General features: G+C 36.1%; 6 protein-coding genes, 1 long non-coding RNA gene and 1 pseudogene across 16 annotated transcripts; 1 reads left to right on the forward strand and 7 right to left on the reverse strand.

The window, feature by feature from the left end:
- Nucleotides 1-204: 204 nt before the first annotated feature.
- On the reverse strand, nt 205-5,597 carry LOC100119468. Of its 4 annotated transcripts, none has more exons than XM_032600985.1 (6): nt 4,111-5,597; nt 2,700-2,783; nt 1,701-2,606; nt 1,159-1,517; nt 745-1,090; nt 205-520 (listed from the first exon to the last, which is right to left on the reverse strand). In XM_032600985.1, exons 3-6 carry the CDS (start codon nt 1,789-1,791, stop codon nt 465-467), a joined length of 852 nt encoding a protein of 283 aa, XP_032456876.1. In that variant the 5' UTR covers nt 1,792-2,606; nt 2,700-2,783; nt 4,111-5,597; the 3' UTR covers nt 205-464. The 4 variants fall into 4 exon arrangements, with proteins under 4 accessions (XP_032456876.1, XP_008206155.1, XP_031787000.1 ...); XM_008207933.4 differs by having other exon boundaries at nt 699-1,090; XM_031931140.2 differs by lacking the exon at nt 4,111-5,597 and adding an exon at nt 2,941-3,703.
- A 1,651-nt stretch (nt 5,598-7,248) lies between these two features.
- Or128 (odorant receptor 128) lies at nt 7,249-8,622 on the reverse strand. Its single transcript, NM_001190607.1, has 4 exons — nt 7,834-8,622; nt 7,611-7,715; nt 7,387-7,542; nt 7,249-7,302 (listed from the first exon to the last, which is right to left on the reverse strand). Exons 1-4 carry the CDS (start codon nt 8,620-8,622, stop codon nt 7,249-7,251), a joined length of 1,104 nt encoding a protein of 367 aa, NP_001177536.1.
- Nucleotides 8,623-9,246: 624 nt separating this feature from the next.
- Or125 (odorant receptor 125) lies at nt 9,247-16,048 on the reverse strand. 2 transcript variants are annotated; one of them, XM_031930897.2, is made up of 8 exons: nt 14,812-16,048; nt 14,510-14,614; nt 14,291-14,446; nt 14,140-14,179; nt 10,062-10,864; nt 9,864-9,968; nt 9,635-9,790; nt 9,247-9,545 (listed from the first exon to the last, which is right to left on the reverse strand). In XM_031930897.2, exons 1-8 carry the CDS (start codon nt 15,604-15,606, stop codon nt 9,492-9,494), a joined length of 2,214 nt encoding a protein of 737 aa, XP_031786757.1. In that variant the 5' UTR covers nt 15,607-16,048; the 3' UTR covers nt 9,247-9,491. The 2 variants fall into 2 exon arrangements, with proteins under 2 accessions (XP_031786757.1, NP_001177534.1); NM_001190605.1 differs by lacking the exons at nt 9,247-9,545; nt 9,635-9,790; nt 9,864-9,968; nt 10,062-10,864 and having other exon boundaries at nt 14,123-14,179; nt 14,812-15,606.
- Or126 (odorant receptor 126) lies at nt 11,393-12,943 on the reverse strand. Of its 2 annotated transcripts, XM_031930898.2 has the most exons (5): nt 12,592-12,943; nt 12,122-12,531; nt 11,939-12,043; nt 11,707-11,862; nt 11,393-11,638 (listed from the first exon to the last, which is right to left on the reverse strand). In XM_031930898.2, exons 1-5 carry the CDS (start codon nt 12,911-12,913, stop codon nt 11,582-11,584), a joined length of 1,050 nt encoding a protein of 349 aa, XP_031786758.1. In that variant the 5' UTR covers nt 12,914-12,943; the 3' UTR covers nt 11,393-11,581. The 2 variants fall into 2 exon arrangements, with proteins under 2 accessions (XP_031786758.1, NP_001177535.1); NM_001190606.1 differs by having other exon boundaries at nt 11,582-11,638; nt 12,122-12,913.
- Nucleotides 16,049-16,561: 513 nt separating the features above from the next.
- Nucleotides 16,562-18,158, reverse strand: Or124 (odorant receptor 124). 2 transcript variants are annotated; one of them, NM_001190604.1, is made up of 4 exons: nt 17,226-18,011; nt 17,035-17,139; nt 16,708-16,863; nt 16,562-16,627 (listed from the first exon to the last, which is right to left on the reverse strand). In NM_001190604.1, the coding sequence occupies exons 1-4, from the start codon at nt 18,009-18,011 to the stop codon at nt 16,562-16,564; spliced, it is 1,113 nt and encodes a 370-aa protein (NP_001177533.1). The 2 variants fall into 2 exon arrangements, with proteins under 2 accessions (NP_001177533.1, XP_031786756.1); XM_031930896.1 differs by lacking the exon at nt 16,562-16,627 and having other exon boundaries at nt 16,748-16,863; nt 16,955-17,139; nt 17,226-18,158.
- Nucleotides 18,774-20,093, reverse strand: Or123PSE (odorant receptor 123 pseudogene; annotated as a pseudogene).
- Nucleotides 19,001-19,302, forward strand: LOC116738616. Its single transcript, XR_004345072.1, has 2 exons — nt 19,001-19,086; nt 19,174-19,302. It is a non-coding gene; the product is annotated as an uncharacterized LOC116738616 (long non-coding RNA).
- On the reverse strand, nt 19,847-22,187 carry Or122 (odorant receptor 122). 4 transcript variants are annotated; one of them, XM_031930872.2, is made up of 5 exons: nt 21,379-22,187; nt 21,208-21,312; nt 20,988-21,143; nt 20,829-20,910; nt 19,847-19,954 (listed from the first exon to the last, which is right to left on the reverse strand). In XM_031930872.2, the coding sequence occupies exons 1-4, from the start codon at nt 22,171-22,173 to the stop codon at nt 20,857-20,859; spliced, it is 1,110 nt and encodes a 369-aa protein (XP_031786732.1). In that variant the 5' UTR covers nt 22,174-22,187; the 3' UTR covers nt 19,847-19,954; nt 20,829-20,856. The 4 variants fall into 4 exon arrangements, with proteins under 4 accessions (XP_031786732.1, XP_031786733.1, NP_001164459.1 ...); XM_031930873.2 differs by lacking the exon at nt 19,847-19,954 and having other exon boundaries at nt 20,797-20,910; nt 21,379-21,782; nt 21,855-22,187; NM_001170988.1 differs by lacking the exon at nt 19,847-19,954 and having other exon boundaries at nt 20,857-20,910; nt 21,379-22,173.
- Between the last annotated feature and the right edge of the window lie 55 nt (nt 22,188-22,242).

Consider the following 22,242-nt stretch of genomic DNA (forward strand, 5'->3'; position numbering starts at 1 on the left):
ATAATGAATGTATATAAACAAGACACTATGTTTGCGAATTCAGTGATAAAATAAAAATCGAAATAGAAAATAAATATGTTATTTTAATTTCATTTTATTCTTATATATAGTCAACACAAAATCCTCCATCCTCACTTCGAATCCTACGCTATACAGAATCTTTATTTGCATGTATGATGGTTTCAATTTGATGAAAACGATGAATTATAATTTTATACAATAATTTTATTCAAATCAGATATATTCTTAAATACATTTTTCATAATGTTCGTTTAAATTAATTATTTAAATAATGATGACATTCAATTATAAATAGACTATTTATAATACTTCATATTCATCATTCGCGCAACGATTCTCCGAAACTATATACTCTAAAATTTTTAAATACTTCAAGTAAAACGCTAAGTGATTTTAACGTAATGTATCTTGATTGATGTATGCAATGCATGGTTTCCTATGATTCACTGAAGTCTCTGTTTAGTGGGCTGGCGACTGGGACGGGCGCCTTGGCTTCTTCCTGAAAATGAAAAAAACGCATGAGATCCATAATCTTATAATATTTCTAACATAAAAGTGTCGAGAATTTTACCAGTCGCGGAAAAGCCATAACAGTTATTGCCGTTAGTTAAAACAGTACACGTCAGAGAAAAATCGCGAGAAAGAGCTGAGAGAAAGAAATTCAGTGTGTCACATACGTAGACGAGCCACCATAAGCAGTGGCTACGGAACTGGCAATGCCACCTTTTCCAGTCGAGAAGCTGTTGGCGATGGCAGTGATCATCCCGGGAATGGAGTCGACGGAGCCGCTCGAGGAGCCACGTCGTCCACCGGTACCTCTCGGGAAGCTGAAGACCATAGGGAAGAAATTGTTGAGGCTCGGGTACTGCTTGTTGGGCTTGCCTTTGCCAGGTCTGAAGGGCGACACCGGCTCGTCGTCCTCGTCGGCGTCGTACTCGTCGCTCTCGTCTTCGGAAGGGGTTGGAATTTGCTTGCCTTTCTTGGATTTCGACGGCTGCTTCTGGACTGGCTTCTGAGGCTTGGAAGAGTCGTGAAAGATCGGGTTCTCGGCCTCGGTGTCCGGATTTTCCTGAAATTCATCGTTTTGCTAAAAATTTGAAACTTAATTCGTTCAATCGTTTCGAAACGTCGAGTCACCTGCGGTTGCTGTTCGCCGCTCTCGTGTTCCTGCGCCTGTGGCTCCTCTTGCCCGTCGTCCTCCGGCGCAGCAGGTGAAGCCTCGGCGTCGGCGCTGGCGATTTCAGGCTCATCGGCAGGTTGTGGTCCGTCGTGCTGGTTCAAATACTGGGGCTGTTTGCCAAAATAGGCGCCGCCGCCGACGGAACCGCCTTGAGCGTAAACTCCGCTGGCTTGATCATCCTCGGAGTGACGAGTGGGCCGGTAGAAACCGGTGAACATCATCGTACGCTGCGGGTAGGTCCGGTAGGCTGATGCCCGCTTGTCACGGGCGAAGAGGAGAGGAGAGCCAAAGACGTCCACCACCATTGGCATTGGTTCTGTATTTTTGCGTAAAATTTTTTTAAGTGTATAATTATTTTAGTGTCGCAAGGAAAATATTTCATACCTAAGAATTTTTCAATTTTACGTACTTGATAAAATTTTGAAAATTAATAAAGAAAAGTATTTAAAAATTATAGGCTAACTTCGCAGCGCCAGACAGTTCAATGTCAAAAACTCACCAGCAGCCGGAACCGGGACAGCTCTAGCCTCGGTCTCCAGCACAGCCAGAGTCGCCACCGCCAAAGCGATTATCGCAAACTTGGAAACCATCTTCAAAAGCTGCAACAAAGCCTCGAAACGAAAAACACGAACAATAATCACACTCCTATAGCGTTCACCCCGTACGAGAGTCGCGATGAGACTTGTTCTGCCGGTCGGATCGGCAATTGCTTTTATACGCTAAGGACGGCGAAAAATCGGATGCACAGAGAGCCGTGTGTACACACATCCCTTCCTCGAGCGTCCATCAGACGCGGCGTGCGCGCGTATAACGCACGAGCGCACGTGAGTCGAATGGACGATCGGTATACGGCTGAATTCAATGAATCTCATTTTCGAGACTATGCAGTCGTATACCTGCACGAGGATTCGGCTCCTGAGTCGGCGGCTGCACTGACGATCTGATAAGTGTGCAACACTGTAGTCTGGCTTCGAAGGCTGAGAGAGGGCTTTATGAGTGCTAAAATTGGAATTATAACGTGACGGGAGTGTGCGATGCTTGCGGGAGGAGCGTGACGTTATCGTATCGAGACTCGATCTTGTGATAATGGCGAATTGCTTTATGGAGACGTTGGGAGGTTCTGAATTTGATGCGGTTGTCTTTTTAATTAACTTATCTCTTTACTGATCCAAAATCGATACGAAAATTTGTTGCATTATTTTATAAAAAAAAAAAAAAACGTAATCGTAAGCAATTGTAAATCAGGAGAGTATTTTTCAAAACTATTCTGTCATCCAATGTAGCCTCCGAAAGGATTGTGCTTGATACCCTCTGATATATTTTCAGGATCAGGTGGCACCTCAGCTATGGGCTTCATTTTTATGTAGTCGTTTTTATCAGTAGGTGGAAAGCATACATCCATTTTCTGAAATATAAGTATTTGAAAATTTTAATTTCTGCGATAAAGGGATCTTACATTATTTTATTATATTAAAAATTATAATTTTTTAAGTCATACCTCACATTTCTTTGCATTACTCTCCGACGAACACCAGTAGTTTTCTCCCAGAGTGCAATCGTCTATCACGTGACTGCATACTTGCTATAATTTAAAAAATAGAAGTTTTCTCTATTACAAAATCAATTTATTAGAAAGTGAAAAAAAGATGTATTTTTGTTAAATCGACACAAAACTATATTATTTACACAATATAAATTCACTCAAATATAAGCAATTCAAGCACAGTTTATAATTTTACCTCGAAATAATTCAATAAAATAACACCAAACACGCACAACAATAACGTTCTCATGTCTCTACTTATATGAGCCTGACTTTCGTGTATGCCGGACGTTGCGAATAAAGTGCGAGCTACTGTTTCTGCTTTTATTCGGCCAATTGCGAATTAAAATTGCTGCACGCGTCATTGATAATTCCAGCGTGCGCTAAGCCAAATTTATGCATATCGACGTGCTCTCTTCGACGTGTTCATGTACACATTTAGTTTTAAAGAGGCATCTCACTCCTCGCTATACTTATACCAGATGACTCAATATAAATTAAATATTATATTTATACAAGTAAGCATTGTGGATATAAATATTCTTGAGTGTCCACCGACACGTGCCTGTAGCATAAAAATTCCAGCAGTATAATTTTCGTAATCTATATACAGCTAAAAATAATATACACTACAATGAAGCTCTAAAAATATTCCTCATTGAAAATTCGAGACGTTTTCAGTAGTTTCCATGAATGAAAAAGAAGCAACCGATCTTACGCAAGAAATTCCGCCTTCGTCGTCGTCGTCTCGATCGCGCGCGATTTTCCTCGTTCGTAATTACTTCCTCCCCCGTCACTGCAGCGTATGTCAGTGCCCTTATACCCGTCGAACAACGACGAAAACCCAAAGAAAAAAAGCCGACAACTCCGTGCGCGAAATTTAAAAAGCTCGCGCGCGGCTCTGTGGAATTTCATTGAGTCTGGAAAAGGTGCGCGACTCGCTCGTGGGAATGAGTGAATGAATGCGTATATGGCGAGAAAGCTTACAGGAGGTGTCAAGCGCGCAGAGACCAACAGGAAGCGAGCGATCGATCGTAAATCGATTGATCAATTCGACGCGACGTACGAAAGAATGCGAATTATCCGGCTGATTTTCCTCCTCTTTTCGTGCAGCTTTTCGTTTTGTTGAGACTTGGTATCTCGGACGTGCCTCTCGAGCTAATGACATATCTCGTGAAAAATAATTGATTATACGAGAGTTGTAATTAATATTGCACGAATAGCATGCGGGTATCGGAGTAATTTCCAAATGAGTCACTAAAGAAATATGCCTCTAATTTATTGTAACTAATGTTAATATAAAAAAATTACTTCTCAGTATTTTTATGTGCAATTTTACCCATCAGATACGTAACCGGTGACTCACCGCCACTTTGTTCTCGACTCATCTCATTTTCACCCTCGTTGATTAAATTAGCATCGCAAAACTGTACTCGATTTTTTTCCTATCAGTAGCAGCCGCAAGAGCGAAAAATCCTCAATCAAGCTGAGAGACGTTGAAGGAAGGGGCTCACTGACGTTAAACAAGGAGGACCTCTTAAAATTCAAAATGCACGTCCGCAGTCGCTGCTGGACTCGCTGACGGACTCGCTGATCGTGCGCCGAAGAATTATTATCGTCGCGCGTTGAATCGCGCCGGTTCATATAGCTGTTGCGCTCGCGGCTGACATAATATTTAATACCGAGATTGTTGCGTCAGAAGGACGTGTTTACGGAAGCTGAGGCTATTTCACGGGGAGGATTGACGAATTGCTGCGTTTTCCATGAGGTTTCTATATATTTGCATGAACCAAGCATTTTTTTTTCATTTCAGTAATCGGGAAGTCGACGGTCTGCGGTCCGATCGACGACTGACGAGCAATTATACGAAACGGTGAGACCACGCGTGTACTTGAGGTGTCCGAATTGTCGTGGAGGTAAGTTTTGGTTATACTTATTCGCGGATAGGAAGCGTGACTCACGAATCCGAACGAGAAATTACGATAAAGTCAGATTTCTCGACTCCTATTGCTTCCGTCAAGGTTCCGAACGTTGGAAATATCGAGAGCCTTATCAGAACGAACCCGATATCGGCTCGTAAACATCGTTCTAACCGTGCTATGTTCGCTCGAAAAAAATCGCATATTTTCTTTGGCTCTTTGACCCAATAACGCTCTCCCCGAGCGCATAAAACGTGAGCTGTCCACCTGCGGTCAATGTCTTGACTCCGAACACGTGTCTGGATCTGAGACAGAAAAACTTCTCTTCCGCGATCAACTATTTCCCTCACAGCCGTTTTCTTCTTTTCGAGGAAGATTAATGGCTTGGGTAATGCACATAAGCTCGTGCTGCACCGGGAAATCGGATTTTCGCTGTTCGCCTGAGTGAGAGGCTTATCAAGGCGAGTCAGCCAACTTTAACTAGGAGTTTGCACGAAAAAGAACCGTTTTATAGAAACAGTTCTTGAATTTTCATATCAGACAGTAAATATATTTCCGATTTAAACACAACGCGTTTCCCCGAAAGGTCTTAACTGCTCGCGCTCCACACGCGTGACTTAACAACTTTCCTCGTACACTCGCTCACTGCGCGAGCACCGCACCGCTACACACACTCTTTATTTATATTTATAAGCTAATATTTTTTTCTCCCTCGGTATAGTTCCAGCGATCGTGGCTGTGTTGCACTTGAAATTCAATAGATACCCGCGACGCTGAATGTCAAAGAAGCGCGCGCCGTTACGGACACCACCCAAGCGCACTTGGTAGTCCGGCGAAAGCATCGCAGTGGCCGATGTTTTCCCGAGAAGAGGCGAAAAGCCTGTATTTGCGCATGTCCTTTGCATATGGCTGTACAGCCGACGACGCCGGATGTTAACTAAGAGCCGTCGTTCGGTGGAAGTGCGATTATGTGGAGCTTTCGATTCCGAGACTGCGAGTGACGCGTATAGGTACATGCTTTTTATTTTTTGACTTTTGGTGAAAATTGTGTCAGATCTGTTGCCGTAATTAGCTGACGTAATCGTATAAGCGCGTTGCTATTTTAAGAAGAGATGATTCTCAGGAGGTGGATTATGCGCGCTTCTTCGTTTCTCCCTTGTTACGAATTCAGAATGACAATGATGAAGGGGAGTAAAGAGTGTCCCATCGAGATTACCAGCTTTGACTCATACTTTCCTAGGACGGGTGATGAGTCTTGAAAATTAACTGGAATATGAGGGTGATGAACTGTAAAATAAGACACAAAACTTTATTCTTTTATAGTTTGTGAATTAGGGAAGAATCATGACACTTTGTACAATGTTTCCAAAAAAGTTCAGACGAATATGTGAAGAAGACATACCCAGACAGTGCAGCTTGTGCCCTGAGAACAAAACCTATAAAATAGTGCTTATAACAAGTAACGACGATGTAAAGCCACTTTTATAGCTGCAACAATGCAAGAATCGAAGTTGGTGTTCTTGTCTCGTTTCATCTTGTCGGAAGAAAATCGCTTCGAAGTCAGCTCTTTTACGAGATATTCAGAGGATTGCTATTTTGCCTCGTTTTGCATTAAACCTCGGTGACCTGCGTAAGGGGAGGAATAACAAATTGACGAATCTCTATTTCACTGACGTAGTCGATATTTCAAACGGACTTGATGACGCGATCATTGGCTTGGTCAGTCATTGTACAAGAAGGATTAAAGCTAGAAGTGAAATTTGACTATGCTCCAAGGTCAAAGTAATTAACTTTCAATATTTATAACCACCTGTTCTTTTTTTATACTTTTGCTCTAATTTATGATCGCTATATTTGACGTGGCAAGACTGTACGCGTCAAATCCGAACATCAATTACGTCAATTGAACTCTTAATAATTCTTCCAACTTCCTTTTCAATGGTAATGAGGCATTCTAAAGTAATAATTAAAATTATAATAATTTACATTTGCATTTGATAGAGACTATACCTTCATACAAGTAGCCTAAGCTGTTATAAAAATAGTCTCGTTTGAATATCTGTAAAATTTTCCGAATTAATTTATCATTTCCACGTGGGCTATTAATAAGTTACCGGTTTTTCTGACTAATCATTAGCATTAGTATTTTATACTGTAAAGAAAAATAATAACTGTACGAGTCAGTAAAAATAGGTGAAATACGATGACAACAGATGTGGCCGCTTTTTTCAAGTATAACAGTTTACCGCTTTAAGTCGTGCAGTTTATTCTGCTTCTTCTATATACATATACTTGCGAAACCAAACGCAGAGTGCCTGGCAAGTGGCGGTCGACTTAAAGGTGCACATAAAAACATCGAGTATGCGTGGACTGATTATATATAAATATATTTTTTCTAAAATACCAAGTAATTTACCTGGATTCTAATGACAAATTTATTCAGTATAAAATGCATAACAATAAACTAATTACTATTCATAATCAGCAAATATAATAATTACACTAAATATCACAGATAATCTCATGGAAATATGTAGGCTTATCTTCGAATAACAGTACAGATAGGTTTTTACTATTTTATTTAATTAAGTTGACGTATTCTGTAGTAGATTGTAAACGGCATAAGAAGTTTTTACTATCTGAAAAATTAATAATTATTATGAAATATTTATATGTATAAAAAATTTAACAGCATCACAATTCAGCACAATCAAACACTATACCCAAACGTATGTTTTAATTGAAAGACTGCATTGTCCATGAAAAGAAATCGTAAATCCATTTTGACTCATAAACATACTGAAGATATAATCTTTTCTCTTACAAGGCGTTAGATCGGGCCAATTACTTTCATAAATTGCATCAGATATTGTTTTACTCTGTCAAACATATTGAAACGTTAATGGCTTTTTAGTGATGTCTCTTAATACCATTATTGAGCTTATACCTTCAATTGAAGTTGATTTCCAAACCAACAATACACATATACTTGAAATAATATACCAACTAGGTACACAAACAAAGTAAAGAATTCAAGGGTCATAATATTTTTCTGTAACAAAGAATACGTCTCTTCAAATTGTCAATCAAGATTTTAATGACGTGAAAAACTTTGATCACAAAAAACACAATATATATATATAATAAAATAATAGTATGATACCGCTAACCTGAGGTATTTGAAATAAACTTGTACATAAAACAATCAAATTAAAAATGAATAGAAGTACGATGATCACGATGAAAAAAGATTGCACTCTGTTGACAGCATGTCCGATAAGAACGTGATGTACTACATGGTCGTTTGTCGATGTATCCTTTTTATTAAGACTAATTCTGTAACAGCATAAGTCTAATTGACAACATGCTAAAATTATAAATCCACACACCAACATATCCATAGAAACGTTTATAAAAATGCCAAAAAAGATGCTCAATATTTGATGAAAATACGTAATCAAATAAAGAGTTGAATCTTGAGTATTGTACGGTTGATAAGACTTTGCAGGAAACTGAGTCTCATTGCTCGCGGAGCTTATGATAGGTATAAGACTTAAGCATATACCGGACAACAATGCCATAATTAAGTACACCATAAAAAACTTCGATATTAGATTCTGATACTGCGTTGTCATCTGCTTCTCCTCTGTTGTTTTCGGTTGAAAAACATCTGCTCGATAGGCATTCAATATCCGGTTTAAACCCTCTTGTCGGCACAGGAAATTGATCATTTTGAAACAACAAGTTAAAAAGGTTAACGACAAAAATAGACACTCTGTCAAATCATGCACATTGTTCCTGTTTAGCACAAGCTCGGTGAGCTCCGACAGCGTGAAGCAGAAAAGCATGACAACTATTAACGTTTTGTACACCATTTTGACTAGCCATAAGTTCTCCGGATATTCGTACCAGATGCCGCAGTATTGCAGGACTCTAAAATTCAGATGTAAAACGTCCATTGTTTCTCTCTGACAATGAGGTATTCTGACTGCTTAGGAAATATCAGTAGAACTACTGTCGTATCAATGAGAGAAACTATGTACGCCCATAGCAATCACGCAATTATTGTCAAAACGATGGGTGTACGGAGAAACGAATGAGTTTCCGTATCTGTGATATTAGCGGTAGTTTGCATATTTTAAATGTAAATGGCACTGATGCTCTGCTTCTACGTACTACTGTCGTATAATGTTGTTACGTATCGCATGAAGAGAATTTCTAGATATTGCATATCGAGTAACTAGTATACATTGATTTTGTCATTGCATTCCATTTCATTGGAAACGTCAGAAGGATACTTTATTACTTTTATATTCTCTTTACATCAATAAAAGTACGTTGTTAAAAAAATACGAATGATCAAATGTTTTCAAATTGGAGTTTTAATAATTTTCTGACAGATGCAAACACGAAAAGGTAATCTGTGCACAATGTTTGTAGCTTTTTAGAATTTATAGATATCCTTTTTCAATTATTCGTTTTTATATTTTCTTACATATTTATAAAACAAATTAAAGTATACTAAAAGTTTTTTACTATCCTCCAAGTTTGGTTAAATTAATATTTAATTTATTTTGTGCGCATACTTTTTGTACTTGTGAAGAAAGTTTGATCACGAAAATTCGTATAGTGTTTGGTGCTCTGCATATACGCTGACGAGACTTGGACAGAAAATGTGTTGATAGTGCTAATGACATTAAATTTGTGCTTCAAACTATTTTATTCTTTCAGTGCTTTATTATTCTTAATACATAGCCTTAAATATATTTTGTGATACGGTAGAAAGCTAGCTGTACTTCTGTTATTTTGGCTACGACATTTACTTAAATTAAGCTGAAGTCTTTTGCAGTAGATTATAAGCTCCGTAAGAAGTTTTTACGATCTGAAAAAAGTAATCATCATGGATTATTACATATTGCTAATTAAAACCATCAATTTTCTATGCTCTAGACCTTAACCCAGATAGCATACCCAAACGTATGTTTGAATTGAAATGCTGCATTGTCCATGAAAAGAAATGGTAAATCCATTTTGGCTCATAAACATACTGAAGAGGTAATCTTTTCTTTTGTGAGGCGTTAGATCAGCCCAGTTACTGTCATATATTGCATCAGATATTGATTTACTCTGAAAAGAAATATCGATACGTTTCGTTTAGATACTTACAAAAAATTTCCAATTTATTATGTGACACATTTACCTTCAATTGAAGTTGATTTCCAAACCAACAGTATACAAATATTTGATATAAAACGCTCATTAGGTACATGAACAAAGTAAAAAATTCAAGGGTCATAATATTTTGCTATAAAAAATAATAGGCCTATTTAATCAGTAAATTACAACTTTTCCAATTATTTAAAAACGCGTTAATTATAAAGAACCGAAATACACTAACCTGAGGCATTTGAAATAAACTAGTACACAAAATAATCAGACTACAAGAAAATAGGAGTACTACAACAACGATGAAAAAAGATTGCACTTTTTTAACTACATCTCCAATTAATATATGATGCGTTATATGATCTTTGGCAGGTATATCCATTTGATTCTGGCCGATTCTGTGACCACATAAATCCAATTGACAACACGCTAGAATTACAAATCCGCAAACCAACATGTCCATACAAACGTTTATTAAGATGCCAAAAAGAAAGCTTAAGATTTGATGAAAATACGTAATCGAATAAAGCATTAAATCTTGAGTATTATACGGTTGATAAGTCTTTATGGGAAGCTCAGTGTCATTGCTCGTCGAGCTTATGATAGGCACGAGAATCATACATGTACCTGCCATCAAAGCCATAGTCAAATATATCACAAAGAATGTTGATATTACGTTCTGATAATTCACGATTATCTGCTTCTCCTCCGCTGTTTTCGGTCGAAAAATATCCACCCGGTAGGCGTCCAAGATCTCCTTCAAACTATCTTGTCGGCACATGAAATTGATAATTTTGAAGCAAATAGTTAAAAAAGTCAACGATAAAAAAAGACACTCCGTCGATTCATGGACATTATTACTAATCAGTCCAAGCTCAATGAGTTCCGACAACGTGAGAGAGAACAGCACAACTACAACGAACGTCTTGTAGACCGTTTTTACCATCCACAAGTGCTCTGGATATTCGTACCAAATGCCACAGTATTGCAAGATTCTGAAATTCAGTGGTAATACGTCCATTGTTTCTACGTATCAAGGGGTATGTTGGCGTCTTCGGAACGTCAGTAGAACTGTTTATACCAGCAAGAGAAATTACGTATGTGCGCAGCAATCACGCGCAATTATTTGGAAATCATCGGTACTGAGAAACGGAAGAGTTTCTGTCTCCGCGATATCAGTGGTGGTTTGCATATTTTAAATATCAATTGCGTCGATGCTATACTGCTACATTACTACTGTCTTTTAATATCATTGCATTGTATGAAGAGAGTGTGCAGATCGCATATCGAGTGACGTACATTGATTTTGTCATTGTATTCTGTTACGTGCAAATGTCAAAAGAGAACTCTTATACTATACTTTTTCTATCAAAATTTCCAACTGGTATAAACAACAAAGGCAATCGAAAGTTGTAGTAGATCCATAGAGTTTTCCATAAATCATAATTTAAATTTAAAGTATTTAGGTATAATGCAGGTATGACCATTCAGCACATACACAAATTAATTTAAACGATTACATTTGATATAAAGATGAGCAATCAAGCAAATAATAAATATGAGTTTACTCGTTGAAATCTGTATGAACTGATTTTCAATTATTTATTTCTATATTTTCTCGAAAACGTTGAATGTGTCGTTATAAAAATATATTATTTAAAAAAAAAAAATAGATTTCACATAAATATAGGAAAATATCTTGTTATATGAATCTTATGATTCGAATATATAAGTTACTATAAATTATATCTTTCAGATATTCGATGTCTTTTGCAGCAAATTGAAAACACCATACGAAGTTTTCAGTATCTGAAACAAATGACAATAAAATAAATGCAATAATGAATAAATTGGAAATGAAAAAAGAAGAATCATACTGAAACATATGTATTTATGGAAAGGCTGCATTGTCCGTGAAACGATATCGTCAATCCATTTTGACTTATAAACATAGTGAATAGAAGATGTCTCCTCAGCTTTGGCGTTAAATCCGTCCAGTCGCTTTGGTAAACTGCGTCGACTATTGTTTTACTCTGAAATAAACAAATCTATACTGTATTTTCTTATCATTATAATTCTAGTAATTGAGGACAGAAGATTATGAAATACCTTCAGTTGCAATTCATTTCCAAACCAGCAATATATAAAAATTTGAAACAACATGCACGATAAGTACATGAACAATGAGAAGAATTCGAGACTCAAAACTTCTTTCTGTAAAATGTGTAAGTTATTTAAAACTTTGTATCAATGTGTATACGTGGATATGCTATGCATGGTTGAACAAGTTACCTCAGGCATTTGAAATAAACTAGTGCAAAGCGTTATTAAACTAAAAATAAAAAGAGGCACGATGACGACTATAAAAAACGACTTCACTCTTCTGACAACTTCTGCTATTACTGCATGATGTCTTACATTATTATCGTGAAACATTTTTGTTTTTGTGCAAAGTATTCTATAACAACAAAGATCCAATTGACCACAAATCAAAATAATAAAACCACAGACCATTAAATCCAAACTGACATTTATGATAATACCAATCCACGTACTAAATACTTGATAAAAATACGTTATGTTTAATAAAATTGTATCTTCAACATCGTACGGTTGATACGCTTTCATTGGAAGTGTGCTAATCCTACTGTTTTCCATACTTACAAGCGGTACGATTAGAAGCGAAGAACCGGACATTAGTCCTAAACTCATATAAAATATAAAAACTTTTTTTAGTATATTCTGATACTTGGCGAGGATACCTTTTTCTTCCAACGTCTTCGGCTGACAAATTTCATCTCGAAAAGTATTCAGAAGCGCTTTCAAACTCTCTTGTCGACACATGAAATTGATCATTTTAAAACACAGCGCCAAAAAGGTCAGGGCCAAGAAGAGACACTCTGTTAAGTTTTGCAAGTCGTCGTAAGTCAGAGCCAGTTCTATGAGTTCCGAGAGAGTAAAGGAAAAAATCACAACAACGATGAACGTCCTATAAACTGTCTTGATGAGCCATAAGTGCTCCGGAAATTCATACCAGATGCCGCAGTACTGTAGACTTCGAAAATTCAACGGTAATACGTCCATTATTATCTAAGTTTAGCATATGCGTATAGGGGAATCGAGGGACACGTGGACGTTTGCTGTTCTCGGGAAGTACGCGAAGACTTGCCATAAATGCGGCAACTGCAGCGAGCCCTGCTATTACGCAAATTGGTCGAAATGCGGCGTACGACAAGTTCCGATACATTTTCCGTCTATGCGACATCGTCGACGATTTGCATACTTTAGAATGCAATTATATTTCACTGCGATGCGTATTCCTGTCTTCTAATAACGCTGCATTGTATGGGACAAATTATTCTATATCGCATATGCATTGATTTTGCTACTCGGTAATGACGCGTTGTAAGATAAGTGCCTCACATGCGCCAAGCGTTAGATTTTTCAGGAAAGTTGTGAAATTTTATTTTACATTCATAGGAAAATAGTTTAAAATCATGAAAATTTGTATTATTGCAGTGCGTACTTTAGATAATAAGCAAAGACAAACAGTGAAAATAAGTTTTAATAATTACTTACTAGTGAACTAACAATATTATAAAAAAAAGGATATCAAGGTAACGTATAGATGATGGAACTTTATAAATATCAAATTACATTATCAACCAAAATTATGCAAGAATAATTTATATATTTATAATCTGTGATCAAGGGGGCGCGATAGCGCCGCTTTGACAAGAAAAAGTACGAAGTACGATTTGTCGACGGCGCGACCCTATATACTTTGAAATTAGGTTTTCCTAACCTTAAAAAAAATCTCGATTGCATTTAAATCATTATTATTGCGCGTATGCGCAATCTGTTGGTATCGACTTAAATATATTATCCTAATTTTTCATGTATAAAAGGTTCATTCAAGAATATTAAGTCATTAACTTATTAGATCAAGATTTAATGAAGTGCAATAGCAAGAAGAATATGCTTTGTAAAAGATGTAAAATCTCTCTCAAAAAAAAACTTTTTTCAAAAGAAAAAGGCTAATAAATGTAGTGAAATCTCTAAATATAAAAATGTCAAGTAAATGTTTTTTTGCTATACGCGTTAAGATATAAAATTAAAGTAAAATTATGTTTTCCCAAAAAATGATATTTTAATGCGTAAAGCAAAAAAACATTTACTTGACATTTTTATATTTAGAGATTTCACTACATTTATTAGCCTTGTACATGCCAAGATTTTCACTTTTGAAAAAAGCTTTTTTTTGAGAGTACAATTTACGAGCAAAAAAATAGTCTATTTATCCGAAGCACGTTGCAATAAATTGAATGCTGTATACGACGTTTTCATTATCTGCGAAAAAGTACATGTATATATATATATATATATATATATATATATATATATATATATACGTATCTATGATTACTGTTATAAATTATCGTAAAAATAAACGCTTCTTACCCACACGAAAGTTTCCAAAGACAGAGTACATTGTCCTCGCCAAGATATATCGCAGGGTCTCTGAGCGGACAACATTAGCAGGTACAGAGTCTTCTTTTCTGTATATTCCAACACGGTCCAGTCACTTCCAAAAACTTCATTGACAAGATCTGCACTCTAAAATTCAAAATACAAAATTAAGTAATAGTTTATCATTAGAATTATTGTTTCCTTAAACACCTTCAGCTTGAGTTCGTTTCCATACCAACAGTAGAGAAAAACTTGACAGAGCATGCACGAGAGATACATGGCAAAACCCAAAAATTCAAGACTTATTATATCGTTCTGCAAAGTACACAAATTTAATCGATAGTTAGTTTAAATGAATGCGTTAACGAGTGCCGTTATCTTTGAGAGATTTAAAAGAATATGCTTTTTGACAGATTGCACAAACTCTAGTGCGCTCGGCGGAAGTCGAAAATTGAAGAATGTGCAGTGTGCAGGCATTAATTGCATAAAAAATGATATTAAGTATGATAAACCTGGGACATTTGAAAAATGCTGGCACACAAAGTAAGCAAGCTGAAGAAGAAGAGCGGAGCAATCACAGTCATAAAAAGGTTTGTCGTCTTTTTTACTAAATTATTCATACAATTATGATGCATAATACACTGTTTCAGTAACGCTCTGTCATTTTCTTTCGAAGACTTATTTATCCTGTAGCTTATCAATTCGAACTGACCAGTGGATAATATGATAAAACCGTATATCATCGTGTCCATGGACACATTGATGAAAATGCCGAATATTAGTGCTATGAACTGAATAACACAGGTTATGGTAAAACCCATAGCAGTCGTATCGTCGTAAAATTGGTAAGTTTTATAAGGTATCTCGTAATCAGCTGGTTCCAGAGTTATGAACGGTAGGACGCAGAAAAAGATACCGGTTGCCTGCGATAGTACCAAAATATTTTGAAATATATTCAAAATTTTCGTGGTATACTTGTTCAAAATATTTTCCTCTTCCGGTGATCTAGCTTTGCATACATCCATGCGAAAATCCGTGAGCAAGTTCAATAAGCCCTTGTGGCGAAAATTGAAGTTGAGGATCTTCAAGCACAGCATAGCGAAAGTCACAGTCAAAAACATCACGTCCACGAGTTCCTCGATATTGTTCCGCAACAAGTACAGCTCTATTACTTCCGTTAGAGTGAAATAAAATATCGTATTTGACAAGAACAATCCGCACAATCTCCGCAAAAATACGAAACTAGAACCTTCTTCTATCCAAATTCCAAGGTACGCGAGGACACGAAAAGACGGCAACATATCCATCGTGGATTTCACTGATTGTTTTGAAATTCATTCGCATGACGACAAAGGCTGTGTCGCGAGCTGAATTTAGTTTTCTGTAAAAGCGACATTTAACGTCCCGCTCCACAATAATGACGTGTAATTGTTCGGAATGAGAAATTCACAGTAGTTTGCATATCTAAGGGATAATTGTTCAGATCCAATGTAATAGACGCTTTATGTTGCAAGGGTTAGAGCAAAGCATTTCGACTACTACACGTTGGAGCTATAGCTTATGAGTATAAGAGTTTCATATTGTACGTATACTAATTTAAATGCAAGTATAGTTGCAAGACTAAAATATTTTATACATAATAACTGATTGAAATAAATTAAAAATCTAAAATGAAACTACAAATGTATGTTATAATAAAAAAAATAAGCATGTCTTAACTCAGAGAATTCTATTTACTTGTAAAAATAATCAAGTTTACTATACTTGTCATTGATATATTGATGTGATTTAGAAGAGGTATTTTTAACGTTTTTGATACACAGCATTTCAGAAGCCAAATTATTGTTCGAGGTTGTCATTATGATTTTTAGGAATTTAGATAGTCCAGGAAACTTTGTAGGTAGATGTGTTCAGATTTATATAGCATTAAATAGCATTATTATAGCACCTGAGTATTAAAATAGGTAACAATGGATGATAAAGTTATGTGAATGTTCGCATTTTCAATACCCTGTAGTCTCCAATTGCGACGAATAAAAGAGAGACAGTATCATAATTTTCAGAACAGAATAGGTTCTTTTTCGATGACCTTCAAATCCAAGGTTCAATAGCCTACAATAGATACGCTTCAGTACATTGTAATCGAGGATACGATTTTTACTACGAAAAGTTAATTATGCAATCTATTTCCTTGAATTTATTTCTAATGAATATTTATCGATTCACGTGAATATTCACGTGAATGTTCAAACACTATAATCGCTATACACCTAAGGTATTTGAAGTCTTTCTCAATAAATTGAAGGCCGCATAAGAAGTTTTCAGTATCTAAAATAAATAGAAAAAAAGAGATATTCCATGTATGCAACAATTAATAAGTTAAAAATTCGAGAATAAATCAAGCATACCGAAACATATGTATTTATGGAAAGACTACATTGACCATGAAACGAAATCATCAGTCCATTCTGACTTATGAACATAGTGAAAAGAAGATTTCTCCTTAGCTTGGGTGTCAAACGAGTCCAATTGCTGTGGTAAACTGCATCGGATATAGTTTTGCTCTAATATAATAAAAAAGTAAAATACGTATGAGTAAAATAGTATCAAATATGATGACGAATATGTTAAAAATTTGGACATTTTGTCACAGACCATTGTAAACTTTATTTCTTGACATGACAAAACTCGATTTCATCATGTCAGTTATTACGTGCTATAGCAAATTTCCGTACCTTCAATTGCAATTCATTTCCAAACCAGCAGTATAAAAATATTTGAGTTAACATGCACGTGAGATATATAAACAATGTGATGAATTCGAAGCTCATGATTTCTTTCTGCAAACACGTGAGTGATTTTCAAACTTTGAATAAGTAAGTACATATGAAATTTTACAATAATTGAAATAATATAATTGTATTACCTCTGGCATTAAAAATAAGCTAGTGCAGAGCGTTATCAAACTAAAAATGAAAAGAGGCACAACAACGACTATAGAAAAGGATTGCATTTTTTTGACAATATCTTTTGTTACTGCATGATGCCTTATATTATTATTCATGGTATACATATTACTAGAAACTATTCTATAATAACAAAGATCCAATTGCCCACATGTCAGAAATATAAATCCACATACTAGCATATCCAAAGAAACGTTAATCAAAACACCTAAATACATACTCAAAATCTGATGGAAATATGTTAGCGAAAACAGCACGAAATCTTCGACATCGTACGGCTGATACGTTTTTATAGGAAGCTCAATCTTGCTGCTTTTGAAACTTGCAAAAGGTACGAAGACAAGCGTCGAACCTGATAATATTCCTAAACTGAAATATGATATACAGAACAATCTCAACATACTCCTATTTTTTTCGATGATGTCTTTTTCTTCCAACGTCTTCGGCTGACAAATTTCATCTCGAAAAGTATTCAGAAGCGCTTTCAAACTCTCTTGTCGACACATGAAATTGATCATTTTAAAACACAGCGCCAAAAAGGTCAGCGTCAAGAAAAGACATTCCGTTAAGTTTTGCAAGTCGTCGTAAGTCAGAGCCAGTTCTATGAGTTCCGAGAGAGTAAAGGAAAAAATCACAACAACAACGAATATCTTGTAAACTATCTTGACGAGCCATAAGTGCTCCGGCAATTCATACCAAATGCCACAGTATCGTAGAATTCGAAAATTCAACGGAAGTATGTCCATTGTTACATCTAACTTTAGCACATACAAAGGGGAACCAAGAGATATGCATGTACGTTTCCTTCTTAAGAAATATGCGTCGATTCGTCATAAATGCGGAAACTGCATCAGCGAACCCTGCAATTATCTACAGCAACCAGATGGATTTCCGTCTCTGCGGCATCGGTGACAGTTTGCATACTTTAGAATGTGATTAAATTTTACTTTGACGTACACTCGGTGTTTAATTACACCGCGCTCTATGGCGAGAATACATAAGTTTCGTCTATAGGGTACTTTGATTCCGCTGCGTGACAATGCAGTATTGTAAAATAAGTGTCTGGTGAACGACAAATTCTTGTGAAATTGCAAATTCATAAAGATTTTTTATTTTCGATTTGCGTATTATACAGGATAATTTTACATGAATCACAATCGCTCAATGTGGCAATCTTTTAAATTTTTATATAGTGCAGATATTATAATAAGCAAGAGAACAGGTACACAGGAGTAAAGAAACAATATTATTATTTCTATTCACTTAGATTAAAAATAGTAACTAATCCCTTGTACTTTATTTAAAAATAAGATGAAACAAGAGAAATGCTAAAACGCGTAATACTCACGATTTCATTTATTTTAAATTGCCTAATTTTGAACAATACAAACAACTTTTTATGCTTCATATACTTAATACGCTGTATCGTCATTATTAAAAATACAAATATATAATATTAGTAATAATAACGCAGAAGTATACTCGTGCCCGACTACCTATTCATGAATTCACTTGTTGCAGGACGCTTACATTGCATACGACGTCTTCACAATCTGAATGTATAAAATCAAAAGTAAAATTAGAAAATGATTAAGGAAATATAAAATCATATGAAAGAAATATTCCTTTCATTGTATTTACCCATACAAAGGTATCTAAAGTAAGAGAGCACTGTCCGCTATAAGATACAGTACGACCATTTTGATTGCAAAGCATTATGATGTACAAACTTCTCCGTGTTTTAGGATCCAGCGTTATCCAATCACAATTGTAAGCCGCCGATAATATCGCTGTACTCTTGAAACATAAAAATAAATTTTGGTACGTATATTCTGCTGACAGCTCGCTTCGATTTGTAAAGAATAGCATACAAATTTTACCTTAATTTTCATTTTGTTGCCAAACCAGCAGTACAGAAAAACTTGTAATAATACGCACGTGGCAAACGTTATGAGCCCCAAGAATTTAAAACTGAATATACTGTGCTGTACAAAATACGAAACTTTGCTACGTACATAAAACAAAAACTAAATTGAAGATATACTCTTATTTAATTAATTATTTCCCAACCTGTGAAACTTGAAAGGTGGTGGAACAAATACTGATAAGACTAAACAAGAAAAATGGAATTACCGCTCTGATGAAGAAGGATTGTATTTTTGTCACAATCCCGTTGATCAGTCGATTATGGGCTATATACTGGTTCAATAAGTGAATATTATTCTGATCTAGTTGCGCCAGCCTGTAAGCGTTTAATTTGAACTGTCCAGCAGTAAACATGAGAACTCCTGCTGTGTCATTGTATCGTAAGACATGTTTATACTCAGCTAATAGCACATCGTTCCAATTTGGATGAAGTTCGTTATAAAAAAAACGTATTTATTCGAAATATTGTTCAGCACTTTGATTATGTTTACAACGACGAAAAATAGCGTATCTATTATTGCCATCGACATCATGACTTTGTATATTTTCTTCGCCTTTTTTGAGTATACGTCTAAAATATCAGCTTCATCGGATTTAAGAGGTTTACACCGTTCATTACGAAAGTCTCTTAGAAACGAGTTAATTTCGGAACGGCCATAAATCATGTTAATTATTTTAAAGCACAAAGTTACAAAAGTTAAAGTAAGAAAAAGGGCATCAGTGAATTCGTTCACGTCGAGTTGCGCCTCGAATATAACGGCTCCTTGGATAAAAGTAAAATAGAATATTGTTAGAGTTACAAAATACTGATACAGCAGCTTTGGAAAAGTCATGACTTCGTCTTTTTCGTGCCAAATGCCGCAGTAATATAACGTTCGAAAGCTTAATGGAACTATGTCCATGATATCTAGTAAAAAATTTTTCACCGTATACTTTATCAAATGTAAAATACAAATTTAATTTGACTGAGTAAAGCTGCAGCCTTGAAAGCAGTTCGTCTACTTGCTACCATTTACAAACACATGACAAAGGGTTGAAACTGAAACTAAAGTCGTCGCGATGCATAGCTGTCTATACCCACAAGGAATTTTAAAAATTTACTCTACACCTTTGCATTCGCAATGCTGTTGACAATTATACAAGAGCCACGTTGCTCTGCAAATACACCTGCACAGACATCGTGCATCCGGGCATCATTTGCATACTCAAAAAGGACAATTAAACTCAAAATTGAATGCGAACAACTCTGCGTTGCCATGACTCTGGAATTCAAGTTACAATAACAAACATGCGCGAATTCATCTGAAGAGAAACTTCAGCTGCGAGCACAGAGTGTTTTACTATGTGGGCAAGTCTGTTGTGTTGGAGCACAGATTATTACAGTGAATAAAAAGGAAAAAAGGCTTTTTGACTTTTCAAATGACACTCAAACTACTAAGTATTGTAAAATATAACGAATAAGGGTTACAAACTTAAATTTTTAATGCATGCAAAGCCATCAAGAATGTATGCATTGACGTAGTATGGCACTGTGCAAAAATCACTTTTCGTATTTTAATATGTAAACAATTTACTATTCATTCATAATTTTATATTCGTCAAACTCATACAATTTAATTCAAACTCTCGTTACTCACCAAAATAATTTGATGAAGAAACTTCTTCTTACGCGCTCACTCGATTTAGCAAACTTATTGTTGCATATGAAGTCTTCAGTATCTAAAATGTCAAAGTGCTTTCCGTTATATTATTTATCAAAGTTAATTATCGATCTATCTGTATTAACATATCCTTACCCAAACGAAAGTTTCCAGTGTAAGGGAGCATTGACCGCCAAAAGACACAGTTCGCCCATCTTTGTTGCATATCATCATAACTTGCAAGCTTTTCCTGTTCTGAGGACTCAACATGGTCCAATCACTTCTGTAAATTGCATCCGTTACAGCTTCACTCTGAATCGATTTCACAAAATATTTTTAGCTTTCTGTTTATGAAAATTTGTCATACGTATTTTACCTTCAGCATCAGTTCATTACCGAACCAACAATAGACGAGAACTTGGAGCAATATGCATATTGCGAATGAAAAAAGCCCTAAAAATTCCAAACTAAACACGCTGTACTGTAACAAATAAAATAATGTATTATAGCCTGCTAATAATACTTTATAGTACTGCTAACTGCTCACCTCCGACAATTGAAAAACGCTAGCACATATACTGAGAAGACTGAAAAACAAAAATGGTATGACGACTGTCTTAATAAACGACTCTATTTTGTCCACAGTTCCATTGATCAGCACATTATGAGCGATGTAACCGTTCATCGAATCGACGTTATGCTCTCCCAACTTCGACAATCTATGCGCGTTCAATTCCAGCTGTCCAGTGGTCAAGATAAGCAATCCAGCAGTCATCGTATCGAATGAAATATTGATGGAAACCGAATACAGTACAGAAGTCGCTTGAAGAGCCGCGGTTGAAAAGAGTATCGCTTTGCTTGACATGTTGTAAAACTGGTAAGTATGATAAGGCAGTTCCATGATGTTTTTACTCACTTTGAACGCGAACGTAGACCAAAAGTACGCTACATCTGACATGACAAAAGCCATTAGATAGATGTACATCTTCCTGGCCTGCTTCGAATATCCTTTTAAAATCTCACTTTCTTCCGAATGCTCAGCTTTGCAGTAAGGATGTCTGAAATCGTGAAGTATCTCGATCATCTCCGCTCGTCTGAACGCGAAGTTGACGATCTTTAGGCAGAGGGTGATGTAGGTTACAGCCAGAAAAATCGCTTCCGTCAGTTCACTGACGTTGGAGTTCTCCACGAAAACCACAGCCGAAAGAGTGAACGTGAAGTAAAACATCAGACAAATGACCAAAAACCTGTAGGCGATCCTCGGCACTGTAAGCTTTTCATTCTCCTCGTGCCAGATGCCGCAGAGCCAAAGGGTACGGAAGTTCAACGGCAACACATCCATTTCGCCTGTTTCACTTTGGAACACGTCAGTTTTGCAGATTGAAACATAGGCTGACAGAAGAGGTAATGT

Source organism: Nasonia vitripennis, chromosome 5 (assembly GCF_009193385.2).
Source record: "Nasonia vitripennis strain AsymCx chromosome 5, Nvit_psr_1.1, whole genome shotgun sequence".
NCBI lineage: Eukaryota > Metazoa > Arthropoda > Insecta > Hymenoptera > Pteromalidae > Nasonia > Nasonia vitripennis.

Excerpts from the sequence above, each read along its gene's own strand:
- LOC100119468 (XM_008207933.4), bottom strand. The coding sequence starts at position 1,791 with ATGGTTTCCAAGTTTGCGATAATCGCTTTGGCGGTGGCGACTCTGGCT. Across the intron at positions 1,091-1,158 it reads GCGGCGAACAGCAACCGCAG|GAAAATCCGGACACCGAGGC; the intron begins GTGACTCGACGT and ends GATGAATTTCAG. Across the intron at positions 521-698 it reads GCTTATGGTGGCTCGTCTAC|GAAGAAGCCAAGGCGCCCGT; the intron begins GTATGTGACACA and ends TTTCATTTTCAG.
- Or128 (NM_001190607.1), bottom strand. The coding sequence starts at position 8,622 with ATGGACGTTTTACATCTGAATTTTAGAGTCCTGCAATACTGCGGCATC. Across the intron at positions 7,543-7,610 it reads GAAATCAACTTCAATTGAAG|AGTAAAACAATATCTGATGC; the intron begins GTATAAGCTCAA and ends TATGTTTGACAG. Across the intron at positions 7,303-7,386 it reads CAATTAAAACATACGTTTGG|ATAGTAAAAACTTCTTATGC; the intron begins GTATAGTGTTTG and ends TTAATTTTTCAG.
- Or126 (NM_001190606.1), bottom strand. The coding sequence starts at position 12,913 with ATGGACGTATTACCGTTGAATTTTCGAAGTCTACAGTACTGCGGCATC. Across the intron at positions 11,863-11,938 it reads GAAATGAATTGCAACTGAAG|AGTAAAACAATAGTCGACGC; the intron begins GTATTTCATAAT and ends TGTTTATTTCAG. Across the intron at positions 11,639-11,706 it reads CCATAAATACATATGTTTCA|ATACTGAAAACTTCGTATGG; the intron begins GTATGATTCTTC and ends CATTTGTTTCAG.
- Or125 (XM_031930897.2), bottom strand. The coding sequence starts at position 15,606 with ATGGATATGTTGCCGTCTTTTCGTGTCCTCGCGTACCTTGGAATTTGG. Across the intron at positions 14,447-14,509 it reads GAAACGAACTCAAGCTGAAG|AGTGCAGATCTTGTCAATGA; the intron begins GTGTTTAAGGAA and ends TTTGAATTTTAG. Across the intron at positions 9,791-9,863 it reads GAAATCAACTTCAATTGAAG|AGTAAATCAATATCTGATGC; the intron begins GTAAATGTGTCA and ends ATTTCTTTTCAG.
- Or124 (NM_001190604.1), bottom strand. The coding sequence starts at position 18,011 with ATGGACATACTTCCGTTGAATTTTCGAATTCTACGATACTGTGGCATT. Across the intron at positions 17,140-17,225 it reads GCTTATTTTTAATGCCAGAG|AAAGAAATCATGAGCTTCGA; the intron begins GTAATACAATTA and ends ACGTGTTTGCAG. Across the intron at positions 16,864-17,034 it reads GAAATGAATTGCAATTGAAG|AGCAAAACTATATCCGATGC; the intron begins GTACGGAAATTT and ends TTATTATATTAG.
- Or122 (XM_031930872.2), bottom strand. The coding sequence starts at position 22,173 with ATGGATGTGTTGCCGTTGAACTTCCGTACCCTTTGGCTCTGCGGCATC. Across the intron at positions 21,313-21,378 it reads GCGTTTTTCAATTGTCGGAG|TACAGCGTGTTTAGTTTGGA; the intron begins GTGAGCAGTTAG and ends TATTTGTTACAG. Across the intron at positions 21,144-21,207 it reads GTAATGAACTGATGCTGAAG|AGTGAAGCTGTAACGGATGC; the intron begins GTAAAATACGTA and ends AAATCGATTCAG.